The sequence below is a fragment of the Ammospiza caudacuta genome, chromosome 18 (assembly GCF_027887145.1).
Source record: "Ammospiza caudacuta isolate bAmmCau1 chromosome 18, bAmmCau1.pri, whole genome shotgun sequence".
Classification (NCBI taxonomy): domain Eukaryota; kingdom Metazoa; phylum Chordata; class Aves; order Passeriformes; family Passerellidae; genus Ammospiza; species Ammospiza caudacuta.
The window spans coordinates 11,983,809-12,004,866 of record NC_080610.1 but is presented as its reverse complement, the minus strand read 5'-3'; the positions used below and the strand labels follow the sequence as shown (position 1 = coordinate 12,004,866).

General features: G+C 46.3%; 2 protein-coding genes across 3 annotated transcripts; one reads left to right on the top strand and one right to left on the bottom strand.

Annotated features, from left to right (window-relative positions):
* FICD (FIC domain protein adenylyltransferase) lies at positions 1-5,357 on the top strand. Its single transcript, XM_058816979.1, has 3 exons — positions 1-537; positions 1,781-2,228; positions 3,417-5,357. Exons 1-3 carry the CDS (start codon positions 258-260, stop codon positions 4,027-4,029), a joined length of 1,341 nt encoding a protein of 446 aa, XP_058672962.1. The 5' UTR covers positions 1-257; the 3' UTR covers positions 4,030-5,357.
* Positions 5,358-5,609: 252 nt separating this feature from the next.
* On the bottom strand, positions 5,610-21,019 carry SART3 (spliceosome associated factor 3, U4/U6 recycling protein). 2 transcript variants are annotated; one of them, XM_058816977.1, is made up of 19 exons: positions 20,410-21,019; positions 19,814-19,940; positions 19,074-19,178; positions 17,953-18,137; positions 16,826-16,931; positions 15,990-16,114; positions 15,419-15,574; positions 14,522-14,660; positions 14,066-14,173; positions 13,615-13,692; positions 13,351-13,409; positions 12,801-12,910; positions 12,477-12,589; positions 11,920-11,996; positions 11,373-11,538; positions 9,835-10,277; positions 9,024-9,176; positions 7,788-7,972; positions 5,610-6,936 (listed from the first exon to the last, which is right to left on the bottom strand). In XM_058816977.1, exons 1-19 carry the CDS (start codon positions 20,575-20,577, stop codon positions 6,756-6,758), a joined length of 2,784 nt encoding a protein of 927 aa, XP_058672960.1. In that variant the 5' UTR covers positions 20,578-21,019; the 3' UTR covers positions 5,610-6,755. The 2 variants fall into 2 exon arrangements, with proteins under 2 accessions (XP_058672960.1, XP_058672961.1); XM_058816978.1 differs by lacking the exon at positions 19,074-19,178.
* Between the last annotated feature and the right edge of the window lie 39 nt (positions 21,020-21,058).

The following is a 21,058-nucleotide window of genomic DNA, read 5'->3' as shown; positions in this document are numbered from 1 at the left end:
GCTGTGACAAACCCCGAGCGCATCACCCACAACCCGAGCACACCACTCCGACCCACAGAACATCACCCAGACCCACAGCACATCACCCCGAGCACATCTTCCAGAGCACATCACCCACACCCAGAGAACACCACCCAGACCCACAGCACATCACCCAGACCCACTCTTACCCCACACAGAGCTCTGGCCAAATCTGTGCATTCCCAGGTGGGAGCAGCGACAGGGGAGATGCCCCAGGTGCCGGTGCTGGACTCAGGATGAACCTCGTGGCGATGGCGACCGACCCCGAGCTGCAGTGCGTGTCCCTGTGGCTCCGTGTGCGCTGGGCGGCCGTGCTGGTGCTGCTGCTGAGCTCCCTGGTGATGCTGCTGCTGCCGCTGGACAACCAGTGCCAGGCTGTGCTCAAGGGGCTGTCCCTGCTGAGGAACAGGCTGGGCTCCTCCTCGGGGATCAGCAGGATCATGGGACAGAGCACCGAGCTGAGCGTCACCTCCCGCGGGCTGGAGCTGCTGGTGCTGAAGGGAAAAGCATCCCCAGGTGAGCATGGCTGAGTTCCTCAGGTTAAGGAGGTGCTGGAGAGGGTCCAGCAGAGGGCACAGAGGTGATTTGGGGTCTGGAGCATCTTTGTGATGAGGGGAGACTGCAGGGCCTGGTCGGTCTGGAGGAGGGAATCTCAGCAATCCATACAAACATCTCCAGAGGATGGTGCCCGGCTCTGTTCAGTGGTGACAAAGAGCAGTAAATTAAAACCCAAGTTCCACCTCAACATGAGGAGCAGCCTCTTTCCACGAGGGACAGCTGCCTGTGGAGTGGTGGAATGTCCCTCCATGGAGACATTCCAAACCCACCTGGACACCTTCCTGCTCCAGGTGACCCTGCCTTGGAGTGATTTCCAGAGGGCCCTTCCAACCCTGACACCAACCCAGAGATCTTCACCCCCTTCCTGACTGTGTCCTGTACCCCTGATGGCAGTGACACTGTACCCTGATGGTAACAAACTGTAATTAACTGCAATTAACGCTGGCTGTAAATGCCCCCGAGGTCAGGCAGGCCCTCATCAGCTCCTTGACTGCATTCCAGGGCCCTGTGCTGGCATTGCTCCGTCTACTCCAGAGTTTTTCCTCGTGTTTTCAGTACTAGCAACTTCTGTGGAGGTAACTGGAACACAGAGAGGTGGTTTAATGCACAGAAATCTGGGCTACACAGCATTAATCCCAAAATCCTGGCACAGAACAGCCTTTCAGGCAATGTCAGGCTGTAGCCATGGCCAGTATCAGCCAGGACATTAATGTGGAAAACACTTAAAGGAATTATTCCGATTCCAGCACTGTATCTGTGTTTGCATTTAAGCTCTTACTGCTGGGAAAACGTTGGATAGTTGAGTGGAAAAACAGAAGTGCTGTTGGCAGCCAAGATAATCATGTTAACATTATAATTTCACCTAAAAGAATGCCAAGAAAAAGCTGTTAAAACAGTTTCCTCCCACATGAAGCAGTTTGCTGGCCACCTGTGGCCACCTTGAGGCTGCTGCCCACAGGTCCTGCCCTTCCCACACTCGCTGCCAGGAATGGCTCTGCTGCCTCACATTCAGCCTGGAAACGTGGCATAAACCTCTGGAACACAAATTCTGTTCCAGTTGTTGTTCAGTTTTTATATCAGTGAACATTCATAGAACATCCTGAGTGGGAAGGGAGGCACAAGGATGGTGGAATCCAGATTTCCAGAGGTTTCCAGTAAAACTCACGGCCCTTTACCTGTTATTGTTACCATTTCATTCCAGAGGTGAAGCTGGAAGCCAGAGCAGCTCTGAATCAAGCCCTGGAGATGAAGCGCCAAGGGAAGCGGGAGAAGGCTCACAAACTCTTCCTGTACGCCCTCAAAATGGACCCAGACTACGTGGATGCCCTCAACGAGTTTGGGATCTTTTCAGAGGAGGACAAGGACATCCTGCAGGCTGACTACCTGTACTCCAAAGCTCTGACCATCTCCCCCCACAACGAGAAGGCTCTGAGCAACCGCGGCCGGACGCTGCCCTTGGTGGAGGAGATCGACCAGAGGTATTTCAGCATCATCGACAGCAAGGTCAAGAAGGTGATGGCCATTCCCAAGGGGAATTCTGCCCTGCGCAGGGTGATGGAGGAATCCTACTACCACCACATCTACCACACGGTGGCCATCGAGGGGAACACGCTATCGCTGTCCGAGATCCGGCACATCATCGAGACCAGGTACGTGGAGGGTTTGCAGGGGTCCCAGGATGAGGGAAGAGATGAGAATCTTGACTCCATATTTCAGAGGGCTGATTTGTTATTTTGTGATATGTATTATATTAAAAGAAAATGATGTATTTAAACTATACTAAAAGAAGAAAGGATTTCATCAGAAGGCTAGCAAAGAAAAGGAATGATAATAAAAGCTCGTGACTCTCAGAGAGTCCGAGACAGCTGGACTGTGATTGGCCATTAATTAAAAACAACCACATGAGACCAGTCACAGATGCACCTGTTGCATCCCACAGCAACAGATAATTATTGTTTATGCTTCATTTCTGAGGCCTCTTGAAGCCATGATATTTTCTGAAAATTCCCTTTGTCAGGATTTTTCTCCTGAGAAGCCTCAGAGGAAAAGAAAATAATTATCTGCTGCTGTGGAATGCATCAGGTGCATCTGTGACTGGTCTCATGTGGTTGTTTTTAATTAATGGCCAATCACAGTCCAGCTGTCTCGGACTCTCTGAGAGTCACGAGCTTTTATTATCATTCCTTTTCTTTGCTAGCCTTCTGATGAAATTCTTTCTTCTATTCTTTTAGTATAGTTTTAATACAATATATATTTTATATATATATACATAATAAAATAAATAACATAATAATACATAATATAAATTAATATATATGAAATATTATATATTTAGATAATGCAATAAATATAATATGCAATATAATATTTAATATAGTATAATATTAGTATAAGTGTGATATATTTACATATAATTATATCATATATAAAAGAATATATTATAATGATATTATTACAATATATATTGATATTATATAATCTATATAATATATTATATAATGGTATTATATAATATAATTTATAGAATTGTTATATAATTCTATGGAATTATATAATAATTAATTTCTAGAATTATATATAAATATATAAAATAATATAAATAATTAAATAGTTAATGTAATTATATATAATAAATATAATATAATGATGTAAACAATAAAGGAATAATATCATCGATAATGATAATAAAATAATAAATCAGCCTTCTGAAACATGGAGTCAAGATTCTCATCTCTTCCCGTGTTGGGGCTGCTTGCAAATGCCCACATCCTCTCAGCTTCTCAGGACAAAAAAAATCTTTACAAAAGTGTTTTTCACGGAACCCATCTGCGCCACAGGTACGCCGTTCCCGGGAAGAGCCTGGCGGAGCAGAACGAGGTGCTGGGCATGCACGCCGCCCTCAAGTTCGTCAACACCACGCTGGTGTCGCGCATCGGCTCCGTCACCAGCAGGGACATCCTGGACATCCACCGGCGCGTGCTGGGCTACGCCGACCCCGTGGAGGCCGGGCGCTTCCGCGCCACGCAGGTCTTCGTGGGCCACCACATCCCGCCGCACCCGCAGGACGTGGAGAAGCAGATGGAGGAGTTCGTGCAGTGGATGAACTCGGAGGACGCCAGCAGCCTGCACCCCGTGGAGTTCGCGGCGCTGGCGCACTACAAGCTGGTTTACATCCACCCCTTCGTGGACGGCAACGGCCGCACGTCGCGGCTGCTGATGAACCTGATCCTGATGCAGGCGGGGTACCCGCCCATCACCATCCGCAAGGAGCAGCGGGCTGAGTATTACCACGTGCTGGAGGTGGCCAACGAGGGCGACGTGCGCCCCTTCATCCGCTTCATCGCCAAGTGCGCCGAGACCACGCTGGACATGCTGCTCATCGCCACCACCGAGTACTCCGTGGGCCTGCCCGAGGCCGGCTCCAAACAAACCATCCCCGTCAAGACTTGAGGGTTTGGGCCAAGTTCAACAGAACTCCAAGTTGTTCCTGCTGGGAAGTGACTGGATGGGAGGTGGCGCTTGAGTGTTTTATTTAAATTTGATTAAATTAATATAATTTATTTATATACGTGATGCCAAATGGAGCTGGGGGATGGTGGCTGTGCACTGGAAGGAGGTGGGGAGAGATGTCAGAGGGCTCAAAGAGAGGAACTGAAATTGAATTTCTCCTTAGAAATAAGCTTTGAGGAGCTGCTTCCATCACAACCCTTTACCCAGGCAGTGAGCTCTACTGTCTGACCTCAGCAAAGCCTAAACTGTGTTGGTTCTGTGTGGCCTCTTCCCTGTAGCTCCAAAACACATCCCTAAAGGAACAGCACTCTCCCAGCTGTGTGCCCCAGACACTTTGGTGTCAGTCACACAAGTACTGAGCAGGAAGGAGGCTGAACTCCAGCCCAAAGGCATCTCTCCCCTCCCAGTTCTGTTTCTGTGGCACTTTGCATGTTTACTTTCAGCTGCCTTTCCTGGGGTGAGTTTTGTAAAAGTGGGAAGTGTTTGGTCCAGGTGACAGGAGCGGAACAAGAGGAGGAAAGCTCTGACTTACTTGAGGGAGGACTCAGAAAATCTCAGCCAAGAGGAGCCCTGGGAAAGCACAACTGTCCTTAGACATTTCAGTGGAGGAGTTGGAAGGAGCTTGTCTGCAGAACTGTGGGCAGAAAAGGTCATCAGGCAGAGCCAGGAGACACCAGTTGTGCCAATTTGGGAAGAATGTGTACAGGAAGTTTGCCAAAAACTTCCATTTCTTTAGTCTAGGTAAGGGAACTTCCACAATTAATCACTGGTCACGTCATTACTCTGCTAAATGTGTCAAGAATCACTCGAGGCCTCTGTGTGCTGCAGGGGCAGTGCAGTGCCTGGAGCTGCTGAGCAGTTCAAAGAATCCCCTTTTCCTTGGTTTTTAAGGTAAAAGTACCCACAGATCTCCCTACCCCAAACCTGCCAGGTCTGTAACAGCATCATTGACCCCACCGACTCCAAACTCACAAAACTTCCATTTAAAATCCCAGTTTAGAGCATTTAACCCCTTGACAAAAGCTGCCAGGTTGTCCTAGGCTTAGTTTTCTTCCCTTTTAACTCTCTCTTACCTGACAGGCAGCTTAGGACATGTTTTAGAGGAGCAGAAACCAGGATGAGACTCTCTGAGCACTGCTGCCAGGGAAAGCAGACAATACAGGAGGAAAGGTGTCCTGTCTTTACAAAGCATGTTATTTTTGTAGTGCAACCTGAGTATAAATAATGCACTTTAGAGCTCTGTGGGGGGAAAAAAATGTTATTTTAGTAACAGATTAATAAACTATTTTAATATGAAAGCCTTGGTTTGGAAGAGGCTGTTGTCAGAGCACACTTGGCTGCAGTGAACTAAGTGGTTGTGGAGGAGGAGAAGCCATGGGAGGGATCCTGGTTCCCTCAGCCATGTGACAACATGAGAAGAGTCATCATTTCAAAGTAAAGCCAAGTGAAATCAGCACAGAAAATAGTGTTTATTTGCAGCAGTGTGGTCCAAGTGAACTCAGCACTGGGGTCCCCCCTCACATCCACCCCTCTGGGGCGTGACTTCCAGGGTATTTGACAAGCAAGGATGTTTCTAGCCAAAGTCACACCACTGTTGGAAAGTCTGAGGTGGTAACTGAAGTGATTTCAGGATATTCAGAGCAGATGGGATGAGCTGCTTCAAGGCCTGAGGGACACTGAGCACACCTGAGAGGTGAGGTACATCACTATCACCCAACTGCCAGAGGAGAAGTGCAGTTCCAACACCCACATTTAAACAAAAGCAACAGTATTTATAGAAAACCTTTGAGAACTTGAGTTTAATAAACCGAGAAACGTCAGCTTGCACTTCACAGTTGTACAAAACCATACAGAAACCACCTGCAAAAAGACATGAGCTAGCTAGGTAAAACAACCAAAAAAAACAACCAAAAAACCTGGTCCTCAGCAACAGCACGTCCAGCTTCATGGGAAACAGAAATTACCACCTAAGGATCAGCTCCTGACACTTAAAAAGAATCATCTCTATGTCCTTTACAAATGCACCATATAAAAAACAGGGCAACTGGAACAGAACAGGAACTGGATACATATATATGTATATCTGTGTATCTACATATACACACATATGTATAGAAACTCTCCCAATACTAAAAGAGGCCATTGTGGTGAAGTTGGAGCATCTGCTGTTGGATTCTGCATGGAAGGAGATGACAGTCCCTGCGTGCGTGGGTTTGGGTGAAGAATGGGGCTGTTGGCAGAGAGAATGTCTGCAATCCCAATCTGAGCTGACCAGTGGAGCTTGCTGAGGTCCTCCCATGGCATCTCATTCGTTAATGAAAGAGAAAATTGTTGGAAAGTACTCCAAAAAACTCCATGTGGCATCCGAGCTGTGCAGGAAATATTTCCCCCCTCGTTACCCTCAATATGAGGGATCACATTAACGCCATTTCAACAGAACAAAAGTGTAACTCTTTGCTCTTAGAGGAAAAAAAAAAAAACAACAAAAATACCAAAAACCACCACCTGGATTTGTGCCATCCTCCACTGATCCCGAGGAATGCAGCAGTCCAGTATTTACACGGGATTGGGACGGGCATTCTCTCCTTGCAAAGCTTAAGGACACAACATGGCTTCCAGAAAGGCATTTCACATTGGACCAGACCTGCTGAGTGCACACTCCTCGCTCACTTCTTCAGGAGCATCTTGGCAAAATCAGCATTGGACATCTTTTTAGGCTCTGCAGGGGGCTCAGAGGACGCTGCTGGTGAGTTCTGGACCATCCCATTCTCAGCCTTGGCCACGGGGTTGCTCTGACGCTGCAGCGCCCGGGGCATCATGGAGAGCTGTGTCCTGCCCTTCCCTCGCCTGGAAGGGAAAAAATTCCCATTAAAAACACTCTTTTAGCTTGGGGGAACAACAAGGACTTGTTTGCTATGAGGAATGCACATTTCAATGTCACTCCTGTCATTTGTTTCAGGGATAAAGCTTTCCATGGGTGTCTTTGAAGCATCCCTGAGTTCTGGCAGACAACAACTGCCCCACAGTCCCCATGGCTGAAGCTCTGCTTATCCACAGGGGCTCATCCCATACAGGAACACTAAAAGATGAAGAAGCAGCTTTAATGTTCACTGGGAACAATGGCTGCTTCTCCAGAGGGAGAGGTTATCAGGGATCAGTGCCAAGAACAGATCCGAGGGGAAGGCCAGTGCCTCATCCTCCTGTTGCTACAGAGCTGTTTCTGTGGGTAGAGGAAAAATCTTTCCCTCATCAATCCAACAACGCATTTTTTATGGTGCAGTACCTTTTAAATGTTCTTTCAGACTCACAGAGTCCTACACTGATTTGGGTTTGAAGAAGCTTTGAAGACCACCCAGTCCTACCCTTGCCATGGACAGGGACACCTTCCACTACCCAAACTGCTCCAGTCCAATCCAACCCAGCCTTGGACACTTCCAGGGATCCAGGGGCAGCCACAGTTTCTCTGAGCAACCTATGCCCAGGATCTCCTCACCCTCACAGGGATTCCTTCTCAATATCTCACCTAACCCTGCCCTCTTGCAGGAACCCCTTCTCCCTTGCCCACACAAAAAATCCCTCTCCTCCTTTTTCTAAACCATCATATTCCAGCTAAGATTCCTCAACTTCAGCACATAAAGAAACACAGCATTTCCTTTCCTTTTCCAGTATTTCCCTCCCTCAGGCCCTCCCTGACTCACGCTCCGTAGATCTGCCGCGGTAGCGCCAGGGAGGCCTTGCTGGGGTCGGGCCGTTCCGGAAGCTTCCGCAGAGGGGGGTTGCTGATCATCACCTTGATGACGTGGTCCTTCACTGTCAGCCCATCCATCTTGAGCACAGCCTGAGAGGCCTGGGCTTCATTCTCATATTCCACATAAGCCAGGCCCTAAATTAAGAAAATGAAAAACCTACATTAGGTTTTAGTTCTTCTGTAACAGCTGATGAGGAATTTGTAAATGAGGGAAACTCAACATGGCTCACTCCAATCATCACTCTCCTTACAACCTGTATTTCTGGTCTCTCACTCCTGATGCCCTCATGTATAGACAAAGTATTAAAAAAGCAAAGAACCCCTCTAAAAATGCTATTAAATAAATATAATGAAATACCATGGCAGGCTCACACAGAGAAGGGCATCACCTCTCCCTGCTGTCAAAGCCTTAAGCTGCACTTTTTGGATTATCCAGTTTCACAGGAGAGGCTTCAGGTTTTACATAACTTTCCCAAAATACATTTATTTGTGGTTTACACACAATCCCTGCTCAAACTAAGCTCAGAATAAGAGTTGGGGTTCCCAAGAGCACTCATTACAAGGTGTGCACACAACAGGAACTTCACCTCAGGGCAAAAAAATTCAATTTAAATCCATGAACACCATTCCCAGGATCTCCCTGTGGACAGGACCCACCACAGAGACACAGCCCAGGTGTCAGGTAGAATTTTGGCAGAGCAGCAGTTGGTTCAGAATCCCTTATTTAACAAGGAGTCATTTATTCAGGGATGGAAATAATGAGCCTTGTCAGAGAGGGGGATCATTTCTCACTGGCAAATCCCTTCCTGCAGCAGATGTTAGGAACAAAAGCCTCAGGAAAATGAAGAAAGGAGGATGGGAATTGGTTGCACCAGGTAAAGCCCATTTAGCCAGTTATTTAAAAACTAATCTTTTACTGAGTTGCCTGTTTTTACAGTACTGAAAGTGCTCTAAACAATTCCCCCTCCATCCCATTTTTCTCAGGCAATTTAAGAAGTATTTTGGAAAAATTCCTTTTGGTTTTCTGCACAAAGGCACACTGGGCTGCATAAATCCAAGCTCTTCCACAAGTATTAATACAACACCACACTGGCAACTTAACAAACCCAAATTTTGTCTCCAGACTCCATGACAAGCTTCTTTTTGAAGGATTCCTTAAATCCAGGAGTGTGTTAAGGATGCCTACCTTGGGTTTGCCAGCTCTGTTGGTGACCAGTCGAATGTCCTTCACATTCCCATGGGCTTTACACACCTCCTCCAGCTCCTCCTTAGTGCACGAAAATGGCAAACCAGATATAAAGAGTTTATGTTTCTCCAGGGTAGTGCTGTACCTGAACACCTGGAGAAACAAAATGGATGTTGGTTCAAAAACCAGCCAGAAATTCCAAGGACTTCAATTCCACACCCCAAAAGTATTCCTGTTTTTGGGATCTAAAACTGCCTCAAAGCAGCAGCAAAGTGGTGTTTTGGAAGATATTTGTATATAAACACCAAGGACTTGCAACTAAATGCTACTAAACCCTTTCCCAATGAGGAAAGACACTGAGATCATAGAATATCATGAGCTGGAAGGGATCCAGAAGGATCAGAGCCCAATTCCTATAATAATGTATTTATAATATTGCCTTCTCACTCAGCTATCACTATGGGAACATTGAAGTTTTCTGTGCAGGAACTCCAGAATGCAGAAATCTCCTGATTACACAACTGAGTTCTGGTACAGAACATCCCCAGCCAGGGGATTGGGTAACAAATGCTGACCAAGAAAGCTCTTCAGAGGTTGAACCTGGGTAGGTCCCACTACGAAACTGCTCACATCAGCAGATTTCTGCAAATCTTGAGTAAATTATGTCAATCCTGGTGTCTGGCAGAGTAACAAGATGCAGAAAGTCCCCAAAAAAGAGTTTAAAGTACAACATTAATTGATTTGACACAACGGATTCCACCAACTCCCTTCCCCATGCCCACTGTCCAACAGGAACCACCAAAACTTTTACCTTAAAGTCAGGATTCTTGTTCTTGTCAACACAAGGGGACACAAACATGGGCCTGCCCTCCACGGCCGTGCGGTCCAAGCCCAGGGCCTGCCGAGCCGCCTCCTCCTCCCTGAACTGCACGTAGCAGTAGCCCCGGAAGGTGCCCTTGTTGTTGAACACTGCTCGGACCTCCACGACCTCCCCACAGCTCCCAAAGAGCTCCCTCAGCTTGGCTTCGGGCTCTGCCATGGTGTAGGAGAGGTTGCTGACAAACACAGTGACTTTGTCCTTGCTGCTGTCGTGGAACACTTTGGGGATGTCCTTGCGGCTGGTGGACGCCTTTTCCTTCGGGGCTGCGGGGCCATCGGGCTTCTCACTCCTCCCAAAGAGCCCAGTCTCCACTTCCATGTCCTCTTCAGGGAGCACTCCATCACCCTCTGCCCTGTGCCTCTTGCTGGGCAGCTCTGATTGATGGAATTGTTAGAAAATCCCTTGTGAGAAAATCCCAAGACCATAACCAACAACCCCCCAGCCACCCCAAGCCTCAGGATAAGGATTCACCACCAACAACACTGAATAAACAAACACTACCAACATCCCCCTAAATAAACCATAACAAGCACCAAAGACACAAAAGAAACCCCCAACCACACCCTGCAACGGCCACTACAACCAACCCTAACACCCCATAATAAGGAGATGGGTTAGACACAACTGCCAAAGCCCCCAAAGCAAAGCACAACCCTAAAAACAAAACAAATCCTATCATAAATTCCTACTTGGCCTCTCTCTGAGATTTATGACCTGAAAAACCATTTTTACAAAATTTAACTACAGGAACACCTCACTCTATCCTCCTTTCCCCCCACTCCCCCATTTCCTTCCCCGCTGAAACTCCTCTGCCCTCCATTCCCACTGTGGAGCTTGGAAATGGCACATGGAGGCAAAAATACAATGACAGGTCTTAAAAGACACCACAAAAAAAACTATCTCAGGTTTTAAAGAACAAATAACAACAGATTATTTCACCAAGACATGCTTTAGATGAAAGCAACTGGAATATTTGTTCCTTTTTTCACCCAGTCATAACTGATTCATGTCATTTCACCCAGTCGCTGATTCATGTTCTTTTCTTTGTCTAATGGTTCTTTATTTAAAAAAAAAAAAAAAGAAATCTAAAAGCTCACAAAAATCCCAGGGGAAACAACCTATTAAAGTGTTCTGTTCCCACCTCCAAGAAGCTGCTACAATTCTGAATAACCCAATTTAGACACATGGCTCAGTATCATAGGATGAGTCAGAAAAAATTACTTTAAAGGAAAATTAAGGAAGAAAAAACCAAAAATCACAATATCCAAAATAAGAAACCCCAAGAAAACTCTGGAAGTTCTATAAACCTGTTTTTCTCTTGGTATAAAACCATTTAGCCTTGTTTGCATTTCACTCCCACACTGAACACTTCCCAGGAGAAAGCAGCCCTGGAAAGACACCAGTGCTGGCAATTCCTCAGCTCCCTCTACCACAAAAGCCCTGAAGTTTCAATTTAATTTTATTTTTACCTTCTTCTTGTCCCCATTCACCCTCGTCATCCTCGTCTGCTTTGCGCTTGTCCCCAGCTCTGGTTTTTTTGGCTTTTTTGGAAGCCTTCTTCTCTGCCCTTGCTTGCTTTCTCTGCTCAGCTCTCTCCTCCTCCTGCTTTGCCAGAGCAGCTTCTTTCTCAGCAGCCTAAAACACAGAAGATTTATTTCTTTTTTTCTCCCACTGGCTGCAGATTGCAGAGCATTTTCCAGAGCACTGAGCCCAGAGGGTTTTCTCCTAAGCCCAGCACTAACAGGGACATCATTTAAATCTCATCCCAATTCTTTGCTCTCACAGCTTTCCTGCAGGGCACATCACTCTTGTGGCCAGCCAAGAGGCAAAAGGACAAAGATAAAAAGCAGCAAGAGGTTGTTAATCATAGTTTTAAAGTAAAAATCAATAGCTCTAGGGCTTGAAGGCATGTCAGGCTTATCTGGGGGGAAGCCACATTAAAAATGTGACATTCAGAGTAGCATGGATTTAATTTAGGGGTATAAAATGCTTTGGTAGCTCACAGAAAGTTCTGACCTTTGCTCTTTGTTCATTCACTCGAGCCAATCTGTTCTCAGTTTTCTGAACAGCTGCATCCCAGTCTTCCAGTGTTCCTAAAGGATAAAATTAAAATAAATTTTAAAAAGCCTTTTATTTAGTTTCCTCATAATTCAAAGACACAATTCTGGCAAAATAAGAGTCGCTGAGTTCATGGCACTTGCTGTTCATATTTAACATTCCACATGAAAATTCTAATTATAACAACTAGCCTGCAAGGTAAAAAAAGAAACAAAAACAAAAACCCAAGAGCCAAGCAGAGCAGAAACCTCTCATTAATAATGCAAGACTCCAAAAAGGCATGGAAAAATCCAGTGATTTCAGAAAAGCAAGGAAGAAAAGAGCTGTCTGTGGATTTGACAGGAGTAAAACGTGAGACTTCAGCGGAGCACAAAACACAGCATCAAAAGCCTGTGTGCCACCTCTGCCTAATCAGGCTAAGAGATGCAGTAATTAATTACCTTCTGCCAGTCACTGAGTTACCTTCTGTTAATTAATTACCCCCTGCCTGTCACGCCCTGGCAGTGCCCAGGTACCTTCTATCCTCTCCAGGGTGAGCAGCACCTCGCAGACGTGCTCGGGGTAGTCACTGGTGCACTGCACTGCCCTGTGCAGAGCCTTCCTGCAGTGCTGGGTGTCCCCATGGGCCCTGCAGGAGGGGACAGACACTGAGGGGACAAACCACACACAATTCCAGCCATGCAAACATTGCCCCTCCTTCCCCAGCTGCTGGGACACTCCTGGGAGCCGCAGCAGAGCTGCCCCAAGAAGCTCAAAGGTGTTTTGTAAACACAAACAAAACACATTTATTCTAAACTGTTTTCTCCCACAGATGAGAAAGCTAAAAACTGAATTCTTACCTTTCCAGGTTGTAATATTCCAGCCACATATTGGCATATTTGGCATTTCCTTTAGTCATGATGTTGTCCCAGAGCTCCCTGGCTTTCTGCATGTTGTTACACAAGCGGGCCTGCAAGGGAGCACCCAAAATATCCTTCAGGATTATTTGTTCAACATCATGAATTTCAAACCAAAAACACCCCACAGATGCTGCAGACAGATCCAGCAAGACACATCTGAGCCTTACAGGGGTCAAAATAAACACCTGACACAATCCTACTACTGAATAATCCTTCTCTGCCCACCTCTCCCATAATCTTGGTTCTGGCTCCCACATCCATTTGATTTTGATCATTATAAAATAAATTACAGAGCTGTTTCTGAATTTCTTCCTTTTGTTTTTGATTAATGTACCTAATAATTCCCCAGACTAAGAACTTGGTTTGTGTTTAGGAAGAGGGGAAATGGATTGGGAAAGGAACGAATTCCATGGTTGGAATGTTATAACATTTTATTTTAAATGCATTTATCAGGTTCAGCAATTTTAAATACAGCAGAGAGAAACATCACCTCAACTCTTGCCCAGTTCTGCATGATGGTGCAGGATGGATCTCCACTTTCACTGAACCCTAAGAAGAAACACAAGATCTGTTTGTTGCACTTGGCTCTCACAAATAAAAGTGTTTATTAAACAGGTCCTACAAGGAGATGAAATCTTTATCTGCAGCCTTCTGAAATGTTCAAGATACTTGAAGACAAATATTGTGTGGAGAACTGGTCTCATAAAAATTATTTTGAAGAGGAGAAAACACTACTTGAGATGATTTCACTTACTTTCTTCTACTTCTTGTTTCAAGTACTCCACAGCTCGTGCAAACGCAGAGCGCAGCTCCTCCAGCTCCTTACTGGAGTCTGCAGGGAAAAAAAAGAAAGAACAGCCTTAAAATAATAATTTGATTTTTATTTCCCAATAAAACCATCTCCTTAATACCCACAATGAATTTACTGGGTATCAAAGGGAGATGTAATTTATTATTTCTTGTTGTTATTATTGTTTAAATTTATGATTTTATAATGAGTGAAACTCACTACATGAATAATGTTTAAAATTATCAGAAATATAAGGCAGGGCATTTTTGCAATAGCAAACCAACAAAATTCCTATTTTTTACAGACATTAATTTCTGTGAAAGATGAAAATGCTGTTAATTTTCTTTAAAAAAGTAACATTCAAGAAGTACAAAGAAACTAGTATAGATATTTATTTTGTATTTATCATACAGACCTTGTGTAAAATCCACTCTTCTCCTCAGGTAATCCAGGTAGGCCTGCCAGATCTCTACATAATCTGTTGCTTGAATAAAACCTGCATTCAGAGCTTTTTCAAACATTTCTGAAAGAAAAATGGGGAAAAAACAGTTACTTCCATATACTGTCAAAATTAACAAGCTGCAGTGATAGCACAAAGCAATACTACACAAACACCACTGGTTTCTAGGAAGACAGGAAAAGAAATCCTACACAATAAATTGGTTTAGGAAGTGAATTTAAAGGCAGCTGAATTAAGGAATGTTCATTCCAAGCTGTTCATTGCTTGCTCGGGGTGAAGCTGCTCAACCAAAGCAGCTTTGCCCTTGCAGGACCTGCAGGCAGAGAACAGATCCTGCAAATCCCATTTTTGTTCCAGCCTGTTTGGGGGCAGAGAGCAGCTCTGAACTGCAACTGCTGGTTCTTTCCTCACCAGAAATGATGCTGTGCTCAACCCTGTGCCTCTCCATGGCCAGCAGGTACCGAATCCACAGCCCAACAGTCCAGGGGCAGTTCCTGACAGCGCGGTCGTGAGCGGATAAAACCAATTCCTTCACCTTCAGCTGCCTGTCCTGAAAGAATCACACAGGAAAAGTGAAGTTCCTGTCAGCCACAGAGACCACCTGAGACAAAAAGAGCCAACACCTAAAACCCAGCATTTTCATTTTGTATTTAAAAAGCTCAGATGGGTATTTTAAATTCTGTATTCCTAAAAACACCTTCATGAGGAAGAATATGCTCAGGAAGGAACTGCCAGGCCACTGAGGTGTTTTCTGCCAAAGAAATAAATGTAAAAAAGGCACTGAGTGAATTCCCAACTGTTCCTAGAATGTCAAGGATAGAAAGAAGAAGCACACCCAGCCTATTTGTGCAGGTGTTGTTCCACCTGCAACCTGCTGTGTCCAGCTGGGAAGAGAAAGAGATGATGGAAAAACTGAGCCTGGATAAGCTCCTGCAGGGAGTCAGCCCCGATCCCTTAATCCAGCCACCTTCTGTCCTGCCTCTGGAGCTCAAAGTGCACTAACAAACCCCCCTGGAAACAGGGGCTGAACATCTGGGTTTGCTTCAGTGCCCACACCCTGTTATTCTGCAGAGCAAACACAGCTAGAGCAGAGAAAAGTGAGAAATGCTCACAAGAGGAATAAACACACCCCTAAAAACACGAGGAAACCAAAGGTGAGGTGAAAATCTGTTTTCTGGAAGATTTACAGATTAAAGGACAGGACTGAGGTAGAACTTAGTGGCTGTTTATCAGGAACTGAGATTAAAAATAAACAAAAGTAAAGACAGGAAAACAAATCTGCAAACATTCCTGGGTTTATTTCCTTACCAAATACTGGTTGTAGCGTGCCCAGAGGTCTGGGACAAGGCAGTTCTCAGCCAAAGCTCTCTCATAGATCAACTGAATCCGAGCTGGGTCACCTGCTTTCATTTCAAAATCAATGTAAGCTTGGTATTCTGCCAGCTTTGGGGTTTCAGCACCCAGCTGGAAAACAACCAGGGAGACACAACATCAAACTTTTCAGCAAAGCAAGACTCCAACAGTTCAGCTGTTCCTCAGAGCAGCTCCTGTGCAAGATTTCACACGAGAGATTTGTCTCTGTATCAGCAGCTGTTGATTTTCAGACCTCTCTGAGTGAGCCTGAAATCAGTCAGATCCTGGGTTTATTCCCCTTAACCTAAAAACACACCCAGAGTCCTCATGTGCACCTCAGGGTGGTGTGGCACACTCAATGCACCCCATAATTTCCAGTATTCCCAGTATATAATTGTCAGTATTCCCATTGCTAACAAAGTACCTCAGTTGGGGACTAGAAAAATACTAAATCTCAAAAAAAAAAAAATCCCCCCCAAAGTAATTCCTTCTTAGTTTTGAAGGAAGGTGTAAGTGCCAGCATTACCAGTGCCTCCTCGTAGGGTTTACACTTCTCCAGCTGCTGCAGAGCTTTTTTGTAGTTCTTTACTGTTGTTTCTGGAATGGGCTCTTCTGACCACTCCTCATATTCAGCATATGAAGCCTCCATGTCTATTAAAACATGAAATCTCATCAATAATGCACTTATGAAACTATAAATTCAGATTTCAACCTATGTTAGGTTCTAAGACAAATTCCTATTTTATTTATATGATATTTATAATTTATTTGGAACAAATATTTAAACTTTTATTTTCTTTTGGTCTTGCTGCCACACTGCTGCATTCTTAAAGGATTCAGACACTTCATCTCATACAGTGTCCTATAACAAACTCAAGGCAAGTTGTATTAAAGCTGCTTAATTGGAATTAGAAAACCAAAGTGGCAAAATTTTCCCCAAGGCATCAGAAAAAAGAGAACCCAAATTCTTTCTAGATGGAAATGAAGTCAAAAGAACTGTGCTTAAATTTTTTTTCCATGAGCAAGACAAGGGACTTGAGGAGTTTAAAGCAGGAACTAGAGAAGGCAGAATTCCAACCATCCAGCTGCCAGATACTTCCTACCAAGGGTTTTATGCAGCAATCACAGCTGAACTCCTCACTTTTAAGTCACATTTTGTGCTCCTTGCTTGCACTTTGAGGATGTTCAAATTCCCAACCTGGTGAGCCAAGTTCCAACAACTCAGAACACTTTTGACCCGGAGGGATCTCTGCCTCTTCCAAGGGAGCACAAGACCTCCAGCTGCACTTGGTGAGGCTGTGCCAGGAGAATCCTGATGCCTGGAGCATCCCCAGGCCCCTGTCCCAGCAGTGCAGCCCTTACCCAGCAGAGGGATCCCCAGCTGGCGCCGAAAGAGCGTGTGGATCTTCTCGAGCTGGCTGCACAGCACCTGCTGCTGCTCCGGGGATGGAATGCTGCCAGGAGCTGGCTGCAAGCAAAAAAAAAAACCAGGGAAATTCAATCCATCCTCCAGCCCCAGCTGATGGACACGAGAGGGAATTGTTTATGAGCTGAGGGAACTGAGATCCAAGTGAATATGTGATCCTTGAAGGGCACACAGGGCCAAGCTGCATCTCTGTCATTGTCAGGAAAGCTAAAACTTGGGAATTGCTGCCTTTGGAAGGTGGATGAATGGGAAAAGCATTCCTGACTGAAAGCTGACACAAGCACAGGGAAATGATCACCTGAGAACAAGGAAGCAGCAGGTGACTGTGCCATTTCACAACCCCATCATGCTGCCAAAGAGGGTTTCAGTAAATCCCTAGGGAGTAGGGAGAGGATCTAAAACTTCCAGCATTAATTGTGTTTGGGAATGAAAGAACATCCTCCTGTTACTCCTTTTGTTAGGAATGAAAGAACATCCTCCTGTTACTGACCTTTTAAAACCAAATAGTTCCCACTGCTACCATGAGCAGGGACATCTTTCAACTTCCATCTCTTATATAGCAAATTATCAAAAATAAGGAAATATTCCCATTCTAGCCATCTTGGAAAAGTGACTTTTGCAGATACCAAACTGTACTTTCCAGGGATAAAATACCCTCATCCAAAAGCCTGTGGATAAAATACCCTCATCCATAAATTGTGGAATAATGAGTAAGTTAAAAGCTGAACAGTCTAGGAATTTAAACTTGGTTGACTCTGTGCAAAAACAGCCACAGAACATTATTTAATAATGGAACATTTCAATTTAAAGCTGGTTTTGGCACCTCAGTCAGCAGCACAGCCAAACTTTGCTCCTGGATTCGAGATGATTTTAGGATAATACAGAAACACAAATCCTTTACTTTATCAGCCAAATCCACAGAATGGTTTTCCTGGAGCACAGGGCTGATTTTTACAGCTGGGAAGAAACAACTGGGACATGACAGAGAGGAGACAGCTCCAGGTGACTCCAGGAGCTGCACCACAGCTTTTTTTGGGATGGGAGCAAAGGGGAAGGGGCTCACCTGTGCTGTTTCCAGGATGGCATTCTCAAACTCCCTGTAGGCTTCCCACAGGGCCGTGCCCTTGGTGACGTGCAGCCCCACGGCCGTCAGGGCCCGCTCGAAGATGGACCGGACCCTCTCGATGCCTCCCTCCTGCCCAATGCCCCCTATGGAATACTGGGCATATTCCAGCCAAATTTCAGGACCTAAACAAGGTGAGGAGAAGCAGGTGAGTTGATTTTTTTTTCAAAAATAATAACGAGGAAACGCAGCTCCCCAAATGGCTCATGTGCTGCATATAAAGAGAAAAACACATAGCGATGTTTTATTGATCCTAAAAAGTTAAAATATTTGGGAATTGTATTTATGCTGTTGGTTCAGCAGCAGCAGCCCCAGTTTCCTTCTGAGTGGTGCCACTCCTGTGGTTTTGCTGACAGGGATTGGCCCTGGCTGTCACCTCTGCCACACAAACCACACCAAGATGCCTGAACAGCAAATTCCCATTTCCTGAGCTGGGACCACAGAGCTGTCACACTCTGGAATAATTCAGATTAAAGCAGCTCCTCCTCCTCCTCCTCTTTCCAAACTCCTGATCAGCATCTCCTGAAGCAGCTGAAGGGGAGGTGGGAGAACAGCACTGGCTGCCTGGCACCATTCCCACCAACACCAAATTCCATTCAGGGACGCCCAGGTTGGGACTGCCCTGGATTCCAGAGGTGCCTCCAAACCCCAAATACAATCCAGCAGATCCAGAGGATAATTCCTCACTTCTTCACCTCCATTCCTTCTTCCTGAGGGATCACCAACACCAAGTACTGTCACTGATGTGACATTCTGTACACAGCTTTTGAGGGGGATTTACCTCCATATTCCCTCCACTTCCTCAGGCTTTGCTTCTCCAGCTCTTTACCCCAATCCCCAAAGAACTCAGGGATTTGTCCCCAAAATTTTAAGCTACACCAGCAGCAGCTCCTGAGGAATAGAGAAACCAGACACCACATCATTCCCTTGCATCACTTCACATTCCAATTTCAGAAATTAATTTGAAATTTTGCCCCAACTTCTTCACTGCAAACAGAAGCAAGAGAGCTCCCTACAAAGCCAAATCTGGCCCCATTTTAGAGCATTTTTGGGTGACTTACAGATGTAATCTTTGACAGCTCTTTCAAACAGCTCATAAACCTTCTCTCTCTCAGAGATCTCTGAGGCCATTTTTATCTCATCCTTCAACCAGTCCAGCCAGATTTCTGGAAGGAAAACATTTAGAACATATCATTAATATTCAGAAATAATAAGTTATGTCCACTTGGTGAGTTTTTAACAACAGAGTTAAAGGAGGGAGAGCAAGGCAAAGAGACGAATTTTAACCTCCACAAATTCTAAATAATTTCAAATAAAAGTTGGGCAGAGACCTCCTAAATTGGTGCTAAAGGGAGAAGTTCCAACTAAAGGGAGAAGTTGGAATTTCTCGGGACTTTGAAAATCATCCCATTCCACCTCCTGCCATGGGCAGGGACACCTTCCACTATCCCAGGCTGCTCCAAGCCCTGTCCAGCCTGGCCTTGGTCAGTTCCAGGGATCCAGGGGCAGCCACAGCTTCTCTGAGCACCCCGAGCCATCCCTTTCCAAGAATAAAATCCCACAGCCACTGCAATATTTCCATCACCTCCGAGTTATGAGCAAAAAGAGAAATCCCCACTTCAAGCCCCCACAATTTCCACCAAGAGGCAATTTTCTTTGCTGTCCGCCTATGAAATTTTTAGCAGGACTTTGCTGAGCTCTGGATCACATTCCCTGACTGAGGGTGCTGAAAATTGGCCTAAATATTTTATTTCACTGCTGAAACATCCTGCACCTGTGGAGAGCAGAGGAGGCTCCGTACCTTCAGTGAGGGGGAAGAGCTCGCTCATCTTCTGCCGAGCTCTGCGGAGCTTCACCAGCTCTCCCTCCTGCCGGAGCAGCTTGATCAGATCCAAGTGACAGTTGTAATCAAAAGCATTGATGGAGAGCTTAAAAAAATAAAAATAAATCCATTTTAGAAGTCGTGTTGAGTGAAGTCAGAAAACAAATCACACAATTCTCGTGGTGTGATCACAGAGGCAGACAACGCAGAGTTTTCTCAGATTTAATAAAATCCCTGACACAGCTCCAGCCGCTCCCTCGGTCCCACCATAGAATTATGCTTAAGTTTTTTTAAAGGCAACAAAAACCCGCGGGCAGCCGGCTCAGATTTCTCAATGAACACCAACTGCTTACAGGGACTTCCTCCATCCAAAACATTCCCAAGCCGGTCAATTTCCATCTCAGACGCCAAACATTCACGGCATAAAATGAATGAATATCCCGAGTTTGAGGAAACTCACAAGGAGCAGGGAAATTCACACCCTGCGAGGGAAATTCACACCCTGCCAGTGCCAGCACCGAACCGCCGGGGCAGACACGGATTATCCCCGTTCCCGCCACACCCGCCGGGCCCACCTGCTCCTCCAGCCGCTGGATCTCGGCCTCGTTCTCCTTCTCCTCATCCTCGCCGTCCCCAGACGAGTCTGAATCGCCCTCATCGTCCGAGTCGCCGCCCGACTCGGGGTCTCCCTCTGGCAGGCGCTTCTCCTCCTCGGCCGCCGCCTCAGCTCCCGCCGCCGCCATCTTATGCAGCTCCGCTCGCCGCCCGCCGCGCTCCGCCGGCCGCCGCGGCTGCCCCCGCGCCGCCTGTCCCGCTGCTCCGCCCCACTGCCGGCCGAACCGGGCGGGAAGAACCGGGATCTTCAGCCCGCCCCGCCCCACGATCGCCCGCGAACCGGGGCCGCGCTGCGCCGAGTGCGGCCGCGGCGCGACCCTTTGTCTGCCGGTTCGTGGCGCAGGCAGCGCAGCGGGCACCCCGCTGTGTGGCCATCAGGGGGCCTCCGAGAGGGTCCGTGGCGTGCGCGGCGCCGTTCGCCCGCCATGTTGAGTGTGGCGCCGCGTGCCGCACGCGCGCCGTCTGTGGCGATAGAAACCCTGGCGCGACCGAAAGGCCGTTCCCAGCGTTTGTTTATTTACTGATCGTTTCAGCCGCAGCGCGGCCTCCAGCGCTCACACCGTCTGCGCCGCCAACGAATGACCGGGGTGAGACGCGAGCTCCGGAGCC

What these genes read in the sequence shown, in the direction of transcription:
- FICD (XM_058816979.1), top strand. Translation starts at nt 258, where the DNA reads ATGAACCTCGTGGCGATGGCGACCGACCCCGAGCTGCAGTGCGTGTCC. An exon ending in GAAGGGAAAAGCATCCCCAG is followed by an intron (nt 538 to 1,780) that starts GTGAGCATGGCT and finishes ATTTCATTCCAG; the next exon opens with AGGTGAAGCTGGAAGCCAGA. An exon ending in CGGCACATCATCGAGACCAG is followed by an intron (nt 2,229 to 3,416) that starts GTACGTGGAGGG and finishes TCTGCGCCACAG; the next exon opens with GTACGCCGTTCCCGGGAAGA.
- SART3 (XM_058816977.1), bottom strand. Translation starts at nt 20,577, where the DNA reads ATGGCGGCGGCGGGAGCTGAGGCGGCGGCCGAGGAGGAGAAGCGCCTG. An exon ending in GCTGGGGATCCCTCTGCTGG is followed by an intron (nt 16,115 to 16,825) that starts GTAAGGGCTGCA and finishes ATGTTTTAATAG; the next exon opens with ACATGGAGGCTTCATATGCT. An exon ending in TGAGCACAGCATCATTTCTG is followed by an intron (nt 14,174 to 14,521) that starts GTGAGGAAAGAA and finishes TTTTTCTTTCAG; the next exon opens with AAATGTTTGAAAAAGCTCTG.